The sequence below is a fragment of the Talpa occidentalis genome, unplaced genomic scaffold (assembly GCF_014898055.3).
Source record: "Talpa occidentalis isolate TD23 unplaced genomic scaffold, MPIMG_talOcc4v2.1 talOcc4.8, whole genome shotgun sequence".
Lineage (NCBI taxonomy): Eukaryota > Metazoa > Chordata > Mammalia > Eulipotyphla > Talpidae > Talpa > Talpa occidentalis.
Genome location: NW_023605194.1, coordinates 107253955 through 107265726, shown reverse-complemented (window position 1 = coordinate 107265726; position 11772 = coordinate 107253955). Strand labels below are relative to the sequence as shown.

Genomic DNA, 11772 nt, shown 5'->3' with positions numbered 1-11772 from the left:
TTGTTGCTCTGGATTGACATCTGTGCATGTCCACGGACATAATTTTATATTTCAGAATTTTTCCCTCAAATTGACACAGATGCCTCAGATGAGCTCCACTTCTCAGCCACTCCAGTCCTGGCTCTAGAAGTCAGGTATGTCCAAGTGTGCCTGAGACTGCACGGGTGAGCCATGCATGGAGCATTGCCCAGGCCAGGGCCATCATCTTCGCAGCTGCCAAGAACCACTGAATGTATCTCCACCTTGTTTTCAAGCATTTCTGGGGTCAGAAAGGAAAGGACATTTTCCCCTATGCCTCTGAGTTCTTAGGCTGGTTCAGCAATCAAATGAACATCACATGGATTAGTAGCAGAAAAACCAAATCTAATTACATACATACTGTAGGGACAGGAATGAATGGACACAGGGCAGGTTTTCTGATCCAGCAGACGGGGTAAAGGAGGAGTGAGAGTCTTGGAGCCCTCAGTGGCTTTTGCAGGCTTTTATTGGGACTTACCAGGTATATGGCAGGCAGAGGTGCTAGGGGGCCGGGAGGCTGGCAGGCCTCCCAGCCCCCAGCAAGTCTTCACTCTGGGCTCGCTAGCGTTCTCACATTCTCTCTGCAATTCTCAAGGCTCTGCTTCTCTCTCAGCTTCTCTGTTCCTCCTGGCGTCCCTGTGATGCCGCCCATGAAAGCCCTGTCTTAGCTCAGGTGAACCCCGTCTACATAGGCCCACACTCTACTCTAGGTGCCCGCCATCACGCATGCATTCGGGACCACAGGGTTCTGTCATCAGTCCTGATAGCGGGAGGGCAGAAAAGCCTGACACTTTTTACCTTACCCTACACATACATACATACATACATACATACATAAATATATAAAGAATCTACATAGATGTAAATTCCAAAGACAACGAGGTGAAGTGGGGGATATACAACCTGAGCTGAGGATGGGATTGGGGCCTGTGACTTCAAGGACAGAGGGGGACTCACATGACCAGAGAAGAGTGGCTCAAATCATCAAGATCAGATGCTCTATAATTAGATGTTTGCCCTAGAGATAAGTTTCTCTGATGGAAAGATTATTTCTGATAATAACCCTAATGCTGGGTAATAACCCCAATTTTCATTCTTCTGGGTAGTTAAGGGAGTGGCAAAAGTTTCTTGTGAGTCTGCAGAGCTCCATGGACCTCAGCTTGAGATAACCCACATGCCAAAATGGCCGTCTTGAGAAGGCCAAGCCTTCACAGGACTCAGTCTGTGGGGAAAATAGGATGTTTTGCCTTTTTACAGAAAAGGTGCTTAATAGCCTAAGTTTTCAGAAGTTTAAACACCTGTCAGACTAGGAGTGAACACCTGTACATTTCATGGTTCCAAGATGGCAAAGTAGATATGATGGTTCTCACAAGCCTTTGGAAAACTTGCTTTTACTGCTGCTCAGACACTGCTAAATTAAAATTCCCAGCGTAGTGGGAGCTTACAAATGTTAGCCTTATTACTTAATAAGAAGCTCAAATTGATAACATTAAATACCAATTGAATGTAAGGGTATGGGGGGGGCAGGGGAGAGCCTTTGGGATTGTTTCCTTTACTAAAGCATCCCCAGCGATGGAAACAGTGCCCAACACACAAGTGCTCCCAATCAACATTTGTGGCTTAACTAAATCCCTCAAATCCCAATATTTTCCGAGCCCTCATTTATTCCAAGTCCTGCATGTACGCTGTTAGAGTCTGCGATGGAAACTGGAGGCTGTTCAAAAGATTTTCTAAATAAAGCTCCAAATCTGCTTTTTGAAAAAATAAACTTGGTGCCCAAACTCTTTGCAGTTGCGGATTTCTGCCCCACTTGGCCTGGGTGCTTGCCTTGGCGGCCGGCTAGGGGCTGCCATCCCTGCCCTTGAATCTCCTTCCTTTGTGGCTCCCCCGGCCTGCGCGTGGACGCGTCCCGGGCCGAGGAGCGCGCGGCGCGCGAGCGCAGCTGTCAGGCGCGCCCGCTGCCGGGACCCGAGAGGAGCCGCTCCCCGCGCCGCGCCGCCTCTGCGCCGACCCGGCGGCCCCCTCCCGCCGCGCCCCTCCCGCGCCCCCGGGGTGCGGCCTCCCCGAGGGCCAGGGGCCGCCTCCGGGCCTGCCCGCGCCGCGCGGGTCCGAGCGCGCGGCTCCCGGGGGGCCGGGCCGGCTCGGGGCGGGGCAGGCGCCCGGCAGGTCCCCTCCGCCCGCAGCCGTGCGCGCGCCCCGCGGGCCCGGCGGGCAGGGGAGGCGGCGTCCCGCGCCTGGGGCCGCGCGCGTGGGCGGGCGGGGCTGGGCGGGCGCCCCCGGGCCGCGGCGCCGCTCCCACGCTCGCGCCCTCCCCGCGCCTGCCCCTCGGCGCGCCCGGCGGCGCGGGCGGACGCGCGAGCTTTGTGTGCGCCTGCGGCCGCCCAACTTCGCGGCTCCGGGCCGGCTCCCCGCGCGCGCGGCGAGGCGTGGCGGGCGCAAGAGCGCGCTGGGGGGCGTGGGGCCGGGGGCCGGCGGGAGGCGCGGGGCGGGCCGCGCCGGACCAGGAGCCGGGCGGCTGGACGCGGCGGCCGCACCTGCGCGCGGAGGGCGGGATGCCCGGGCCAGGTGTCCCGGCGCACTGAGGCCCCGCGCGCTCGGCCGCCTGCACGGGCGCTCGCTTCGCCTCCCGGCTCCCAGGGCGCGCCGCCTGGGACGTTTTGGGGCGCGGAGCCCGCGGAGCAGCCGCAATGGCCAGCACCAGGAGTATCGAGCTGGAGCACTTTGAGGAACGGGACAAAAGGCCGCGGCCGGGGTCGCGGCGAGGGGCGCCCAGCTCCTCCGGGGGCAGCAGCAGCTCGGGCCCCAAGGGGAACGGGCTGATCCCCAGCCCGGCGCACAGCGCCCACTGCAGCTTCTACCGCACGCGCACCCTGCAGGCCCTGAGCTCGGAGAAGAAGGCCAAGAAGGCGCGCTTCTACCGGAACGGGGACCGCTACTTCAAGGGCCTGGTGTTGGCCATCTCCGCCGACCGCTTCCGCTCCTTCGACGCGCTGCTCGTCGAGCTCACCCGCTCGCTGTCGGACAACGTGAACCTGCCCCAGGGTGTCCGCACCATCTACTCCATCGACGGCAGCAGGAAGGTCACCAGCCTGGAGGAGCTGCTGGAAGGTGAGCGGGAGGCCCGGGCGGCAGGTGCGGCCCAGCGCGCCGGCAGGTGCAGGGGCCTGGGGCACGCGCGCCCGCCGCCCGCGTGGGGAGCCTGTGGGTGATTTCTAGGCGGCCTCGGGACTTGCATGGTTTTCTCTGCCCTGTGTGTGAGGGACGCGCTCCCCGCCGGCCCCCCAACCCCACCCCCAGTGCCCCCTTGCAGGGGATTTGCCTTCAAAAAGAAAGAAAACCGAATGGGCTTTGGGGACGTCTGAAGATTGGAGAATTAAAAAAATTTTTTTTGTCAAACTATTTGAAAAAGCAGAAGAACCGCTTGAGGATCGGGGTAACCCTCTAGCAAATAAACTGTTCAGCTGTCTATGTGGCTCTCCAGGCGGGCATCTCCGGGGCATGTGCCTGCACTTAAGGACCCTGTCGCAGCTGCCCAACTCAGAAGCTGTGGTTCTGAAACCCTCTAGATAGGCTTTCCTGCCTGGACTCTCATGAGGTCAGGAGGGGGTGACCCTAGGCAGGGGTTCCCATCCTTGGCTGCATCTTGAATCTCTGGGGACTTTCTAAACGCAGTGTCTGGGTCTCGGCCCCAGATGATCAGGTGTAATTGGTTTGGGGTGTAGTCTGGGCATCTAGAGTTTTAAAAGCTCTCCAGGTGATTCCAAGGTACAGCCAGGATTAAGATCCACTGTGCTAAAGGGTTTACACTTAAAGTTGGTAATGAGGTGAATCAAGGCCTCGTTCTCCTGCATCCTTCCCTCCTGAAAGTAACTCGTGAGGATGATGGAGGTCATTGGAGTCAGCAGTTGGGCCTGTGATCCTGGAGTGTCAGTCAGGCTTTGCTCAGCGGAATTGCTTAGCTGTATGTTGTATCCTCCTTGAATTCCAGCAACATTTACTCTTCTTTCCTTTCAGAGAGGAAAAAAAAAAAAAAAAGCATTTCTAGTAGTGAAGAACCTCTTTTCAGATCTAAATACCACCTGTAAATATCAGAAAGAACCCAAGTATGCGCTTAACTGCATGTCCATATTCAGTCTGCTCTCAAACGTCTGTCTTAATGCAATTGGCACATTCCATGTAGTCATAGTGATACTGGCTTGGCAGGGAAAGGAAACTGAACTTGGTGCCAACTGTTTTTCTTATATTATCGCATATGTTCTTATGTTCTGAAGGCATTGGAGCCTGTTTTGCAGGAAACTTACACAGCATGGCTAACAGTTCACCTTGACAGATTGATGTAGCCAAGCTGAGGAGTACTGAGCACTTTCCTTGCCTTTTAGTCACTATTACCAGTTTTCCAAAGTCCTGGCTAGAGGAGGAGCCAAACAAAATTAGGTTGTGCCACATGCTCCAGTTGTGACTCCATATTTTCACTAGGTCAGCTGTGTATTTTGGTTTCATAGGCTCCCTGAGGAGGTGATGACAAGCAGAGGGCTGTAAGTGAAAGGAAGAAACATTGTTAAAAGGGCTTTGTCACCTTTGTTTATCATATTAGGTACTTAAACTGAAACATTAGCTTAGATATTTGAAAACTGAGTGACAAGTTTTCTGACTGACCCAATACTAGATGCAGCTTGGAGGAGACCCAAGGCCATCCCAGGTGCTTAAGCACTCCTTGCATGCTCTTGCCATGCAGTGCCTGCTGAGGTCTGAGGAGGGACTGCGATGTTTGTAGCCTCCTCTGAAATAATTTAAGCAGTGTATTTGACCTGTGAAATGAGTGTGCTCCAAAGATGAGTATCATCATATTAATGAGAACCTACAATAACACACTGAGTTTGTTATTTCTCAGGTGGTGTATGGTCAGGTATTCAGGGTACTGTCAACTATAATCAAAGGTTGATAAAGTTTCTTCCATTTACTGATTTTTGGAAGATGGGAACCATAAGTATATGTAGAGTCCAAATTACATACCCCGCACTTTGGAAAATAATATTAGGTCATAACACAAATATTTGCACAACAGAAATGTTTCCCTAGTCTAGACAATTGCCTGTGTGTTTTAAGCAGTATTCAATATAATAAAATTACTGCAAAAGAAGAAAATTTGTGCACTTCTTTTGTCAGTGGTGGAATTCTCTCTGACAATAGATCTTTGTCCATGTTTTGAATTTTCCACAAAATGAGTGGAATGTCCTATCACAAGGCAGATGGTAAAAAAATGATGAACCGTCAAAACTTAGTATCAGTCAATTTAAAGTTTCAACTTTTAGTTAAAAGTATGCTGGTTCAGATTTATCATGTGGCACTACCCAGCTATCTGTGAAGTTACTGTTTGCATCAAGGAAAACAGGTCTGTGGTATTGCCCATGTTGCCAAAACATGCAAACTGATTTCATCTTCATTCATCAATTTTAATGAAAAGTCTTCAATAGTATTTTTGTACCCATCATGTTCTGTTGCCCTCTGCTTCTTCCATACCATAAAATTAGTAGTTTAGAAGTTATTTTTTCCTACTTTTTTTCATGAAGAAGAGAAAGTGATGACTTGAGACAGGTGGCATGAAGACCTGAGCTCAACCCCTGAGCTCAGATGACAAAGGAAATTTGCATGACCCAGATATTTTTCTTTTGCCCTTGATCGTGAGAGTCTCTGGAGATTGGAAATAGTGTTCTGGAGTTGACTGGTACTCCTTCTGCACTACACCCACCCAGCAAGCATCTTTAACCTGCTGGTTTAACTTCCTGTTGGTGGATTCATTTCACTAAATTGGTGCTGTTCATACTGCTAATCCTGTTTAAACTTGAAACTTTCTCTCAGAATAGATATTTCCCTGTATCTCTCAGATATTGGGAAAATTAGGTGGAATTTGTCTAAAGCCATGAGCCAGCCAACCTCATAGCATCTCTGATAGACAACTGTCAGAGGATGTCCAGATGACTGGTTCTTCTGTGCATGTTTCAGGGCTGACTCAGCGCTCTGTGCCTTTTTGTTCTATGAGTATTCTTCCCTTCTGAACATTTTGACTGTAGTTGTAAAGTCTTGATGTCCTGATGAAATGTGTATAACCAAGCATGGTGGATACAGTACCTGACCAAGTCAGGATCTCTGGGTTCTGCTGACATTGGATTTGAGAAAATTCACTTCTGTTCTCTGGACCTCATTGTTCTTTTCTGTAAATGAGAGGTTGGTTAGCAGAGAGCCTCTCTAAGTAAGATCCCTTCTAAAAGTATATACTCTTCCCTACCTAAGTGGTTGTTTACTGGGTGTAGGATAACCTGGGATGCCTTTCTCTATCCAATACCTGTCTTCCAGAAAATTGACAAGGCTGCCAATGCCCTTCCACCAGCCAGGGAGTGGGTGTTGGTACTGATGAAATGTTTGCCAGCACCCCCAAAAAATTAATAGTTAAACCTGTGTATCTCTATGTCAAAGAAAAATGTCATTTTATATAATTTCTACCTTTTACTCCTCAGTCAACAATAAGTTGATTTAATTTTTTCACATGTGAGAAAATTTTGATTATTTTGATGAGTGATTTTCCATTAGCATAAAATTTACTTGAATTAACTTAAATTTAAGAATAAGGTTCCAAAGAAATCAAGCACTTGAAGTTTTTGAGGTTCTCTTAATAATAAATCTAGTTTATTGAATCTATTTGGTGAGGTCAGTCTCTTTGAAGGTATTAAAGCAAACAAGAAGAACTGGAGAGTCTTATATTAAAAAATGAATCTCTGTAATACCCAGATTATAGCCCTTCCCACCCCCAAAAAAATAGCAATAATAAAAACTGAACTCTTAGAACCTGTTATAGTGAGGAAAAAGCTTAAATATGAGTTATAAGGTATTTGCACTTAGAAGTCAAAAGCAGCACATATTTAGGGCATATATGCTGCTGGACATGGCAGGTTAATGTTGAATCTTAGTCTACAAAGCCTTCTCTACCTGGCCAAGTCTAGAATTTCTTGAAAACCAGTTTCAAATGTATGTTTCAAGTAGTTGTTGATCAAGGGCATACTGTAGTGTTCCAGGCTGGGGACACTGTCTTTTTCCTCAAGAAGTTCCCATTTTACAGGGAGAGAAATAGTCTGAAAATACACACACACACACCACCCCACCCCACCCCCTTCCAATGTATTACCTGGGATGATGGAAAAGTCTTCCCAGAGAAATGAATGTTGGCACTACGCATGAGGTTAAACTTGTTACTGTTTCCTCTGCTTACAACATTTTTCTTTATTATTTTTTTTTAAGATTTTTTTAATTTGTTTATACAAGAACCGGGTACAGGCCAGATGCATGGAAGGGTGAGAGGATTCACCAGAGACAAAGTGGGGAACAGCACAGGCAGACTGATGAAATACACTGCTGAGGGGAGCAGTGAGCGAGACAGGAGAGGTCTGCTGCGCCATGTGGGTTTCAACCCAGCCGGCCGGGATTGAACCAGCACTGCAGAAGCTACGGACAGCTTCACAGTGCGGCACTCAACCACCTGCGCCACCAGGGAGTCCCCAGCATTTTTCTTCATGATAACAGTTAGCTCTGTAGTCTAATTAGTGGTATATTGAGTCTGTCTTTTGCACTAGACTGAGTAATGCAAGATCAGGGACCTTGGACACACAGTAAATTCATTGAATAAATAACCCAGGAAATAAGTTTAGCTCTAAGTTCCTTCATTGTCAAGGGAAGTTTTTTCCTGGATTAACCATGAAAAGGGTTATATCTGTGTATTTGTGGAAATAAATGTTTTGAAAAATTGGCTATTTCAGATTAAATCTAAGATTTAATGGTTGAGGAAATTCTGTGCTAATACATTAATGTGGAGAGAGAGAGACTCCCACAATACCAGCTTCCACAAATCTGATCTCTTCATGTCATTTCCTTAAAATAAGGAAATTCAGGTGTGCTGTAACAAGCTGTATAATATGCTCTTTCCAGAAGTAATGGGAAGAGTATGCTCTTTCCAGAAGTAAAGAGTAAAGAACTATAAAGGGTTGGTGGGGGGGGGCAGGAAGAGGGTATTAGAGAGAGCATTTATGGCATCAGAGTATGACACAATGAAACCTTGGATATTATAAGAAAAGATCATGTTTCATGAAGTTTTAAACTACACAAATGGATTTTTTATAGTCCTGTGATGTTCAGGGATCTTGGAAAATGCTTCTGGGAGTGGAAAGCGTGCTCTTTCCATTGTCTGGCATGCCCTTCTTTAAAAGTTGGCCAGTTTTCATGATCAGATGTGATGGCCCAAGTGTAGATGAGTTCTTACAGTCCTCCGTAGACTGCTGTAAGGGAAAAAAGAAAGTACAAGCCAATGAGGGCTATGACCACACTTGTCTTATTTACTCTTTTATCTCATGCAACAGAATATTGCTAGCATTTGATGTTTGTTAAATTAATGTTACTTTTGTGCCATATATAAGATATTTTAATAGTTGGGAATAAGTTGATAGAGGTATTTTAAAAAAAATCTTAGCTAGACAGTTGGCTAGATATGCAAAGGTGGAACAGTTCATGCAAGAAACAGATATTTCTGGGCCTCCCCTGGTGGTGCAGTGGTTGAGTTGCTGCAGCCTCTGCAGCACCAGTTCTATCCCCCGCCACCAGCCAGGGTCCCACATGGCACGCAGACTTCTCCTGCCGCTCGCTGCTCCCCTCAGCAGTGTACTTCATACTTCATCAGTCTGCCTGTTCTGTTCCCTGCTCTGGTGAATTCTCTCACCCTCCCACACTTCTGACTATACCCAGTGCTTGTATAAATAAATAAATAAATAAATCTTAAAAAAAAAAATATTTCTGACCCCTTCATATTTCAGTTCCTAAATAGGTTTTTCTTCAAGAAAACGTAGCATGTTTGTATGTTACCAATTTAAGTAGTGCCTGAGATACCTAACTTTTGAGTTGGTTTTCATATAGCTAAATATATAATACAAATTATAGAAAGTCTTAAGGAATAAAATGGTATTCATTTAAATTCTATCCTTAAAATATAGCTAAGTTTTGTACATCTTTGGTGTTTATTCTTATTTTAAGCTTTGTTCTAGCAAAGTAATTTCATATATAGTTTTAACACATCTTTCACATTTAGAACTTTTAAATTCCGTGAGTGGAAATATTTTTTAAAGGTTTATTTTTATTTATGTACAAAGAAATGTAGTGTAGGTCAGAGATGCCAGGGAGGAGGTTGGGTGGGAGGATTCACCAGAGACACAGTGGGGAGCAGAATGGGCAGATCTACTGAAATACACTGCTGAGAGGAGCAGTGGGCGAGACGGCAGAGTCTGCTGCGCCATGTGTAGGTTAGCTCCCTGTCCTGGGATCGAACCCATGCTGCAGGGGCTGGTGATAGCTTGATAGCACTGAGACTTTAACCCCTGCACCACCAGGGAGGCTCTGTGAGTGGAAATATTTTAAGGACAGAATTTTTTTTTATTTTTTTCATTTTCTTTTTTTTAATATTAATTTTTTTTTATTTTTTACATCATTGTTCATTTTTAAACAATATTTGTTTCCCCACCCCCTCAGGTGTGGTCCCCATAGAGTTTCCTTCACCAGTGCACCTGTGCACCATCACCTCAGTCCCCTGTGCGCCTCCCTCCCTCCCTCTGATCTCTCTCCCGCCTCCTTCCCTGCAGGATGTCTCTGGTTTGTAATTGTCCATTTTTGCTTTGTTGTGCTTGTATTGTTTTTTTTTTTTTACACTGATTTCTTATTTGGTTTCCCTATATTCCTGCTATAAGTGAAACCATCCAATATTTTTCTTTTTCCTTCTGGTTTATTTCACTGAGCATAATTCCTTCTAGTTCCATCCATGTTGCTGTGAATGGCATGAGTTTATCTTTTTTGATTGCTGAATAATATTCCATTGTGTATATATGCCACATCTTCTTGATCCAGTCATCTATTTTTGGGCATTTGGGTGGTTTCCAGGTTTTACCTATTGTAAATAGTGCTGCAATAAACATAGGTGTACAGGTAGTCTTTTGAATCAATGTTTTTGTGTCCTTTGGGTAGATCCCTAGGAGAGAATTGCCAGTTGTATGGCAGGTCCATTTTTAGCAGGTTGAGGAATCTCCACACAGCTTTCCATAGTGGTTTGACCAGTTTGCACTCCCACCAGCAATGTAGGAGGGTTCCTTTTTCACCACAAAGGATAGCATTTAAATGAATACCATTTTATTCCTTAAGACTTTCTATTATTTGTATTATATATTTGAATTATATGAAATCCAGATTATTTTATCCTGTTTGCCATGTCTACTGCAGCCTTAAGTAGCTGACTAGTCATTTTGCAAATTTTCAGAAGCTACTACCTTATAAACTGAAGAAATGGGAAAATAATGATGCCTGAGATCAACTTTTGGGCACACGATAATATTTACTAACACCTCAGACAAGGGAACTACAATAATATATATATTATGCCTACCTTGTTACCTTTTGTTTATATGTTTGTTAAATTATAATGACTTGCAACAAAAATAATATCACAATAGAAGTTTTAAAATATTTTCACTGATTTTTCTTTTTCTTCACTATGTATACTTTACACACTCTGTGTTCTTTATAGTTTTTGAATGACAGTGTATTTATTTATGCATACCTGGGGTACAGGTCAGAGGTGCGGGGTGGGGGGAAGGTGAGAGGAGTCACCAGAAAAAGAGTGGGGAACTGAACAGGCGGATCTGCTGAAGGGAGGAGCGGGCGAGTCAGGAGAGGTCTGCTGTGCCATGTGGGTTGCTCCCTGACCGGCCAGGGATCAAACTCATGCTGCAGAGGCTGCAGATAGTAGCTTCATAGTGCTGTGCTTAACCCCTCGTGCCACCGGAGATGCCCTGACAGTGTATTTCTTAAAAGTAGTGTGATTGATGCTCTCTTCCCCCAATACCTTGCCCATCATCTTATTTTCTTCTTAGCAGAATTTTACCTTGCCTAATAAAGAATCAAGAAAACAAAGGACTTATGGAAACTTACTATTATTATAATCATATTCATCAAGCCACTTTGAAAGCAAGAACTTGAGAAATAGCCCGATGTCTGCTCCTCTCATCAGTTTAATAGTCAAGGCCAATACCAGGAGGTTCCACATGAACCTTAAAATGTATATAAAAGAGCAGAGTCCTACCATGCTCTTTAAGTATGTTTGATAAATGGTAATCAAATTCAGCATCTTAGACTAAAATTTGCATCCTTGTAACTTCCCCCTTTAATGTTAGAGTCATCAATTGGAGGTACGTAAGGATCATCCAACTTGACCATGGCAGTCTTTGAGACAATCATCATATTGCTGTTGTCCTTTGCGATCTGTCTCCTAAACATCTCTTTTATTGGCAAACATCTTGTTTCTATAATCTCCAGTATTTGCACTGGATTTTTTTTGGACCATACTCCTTATCTATCACCTGCTTAAAACGGGGTCATATCTTCCTCTCAGACTCGTAACACTTAAGGGATTTAGGAGAAAGGGTTAACTGCCTCCCTGGTGATGCAGGCAGTTGAGAGCAGCGCTGTGAAGCTGTCCACAGCCTCTGCAGTGTGGGTTCAATCTGGCCTCCAGCGAGATACCCACGTGGTGTGGCAGACCTCTCCTGTCTCGCCCACTGCTCCCCTCAGCAGTGAATTTCAGTCACTCTGCCTGTTCTGTTCCCCGCTTTGTCTCTGGTGAATCCTCTCACCCTCCTACACATCTGGCCTGTACCCCGGTTCTTGTATGCA

General features: G+C 46.0%; 1 protein-coding gene across 8 annotated transcripts in view; it reads left to right on the top strand.

Annotated features, from left to right (window-relative positions):
* The first annotated feature begins 2649 nt into the window (after positions 1-2649).
* Positions 2650-11772, top strand: part of DCLK2 (doublecortin like kinase 2) — a 135925-nt gene continuing 126802 nt past the window's right edge. For all 8 annotated transcript variants that reach the window (XR_005122631.2, XR_008550043.1, XR_008550042.1 and 5 more), the window contains exon 1: positions 2650-3126. Coding sequence is in view for 5 of the 8 variants with exons in the window: in XM_037497451.2 (XP_037353348.1) it covers positions 2706-3126 (421 nt within the window). In the remaining 3 variants the exon portion in view is untranslated. The remainder of the gene's footprint in view (positions 3127-11772) is intronic.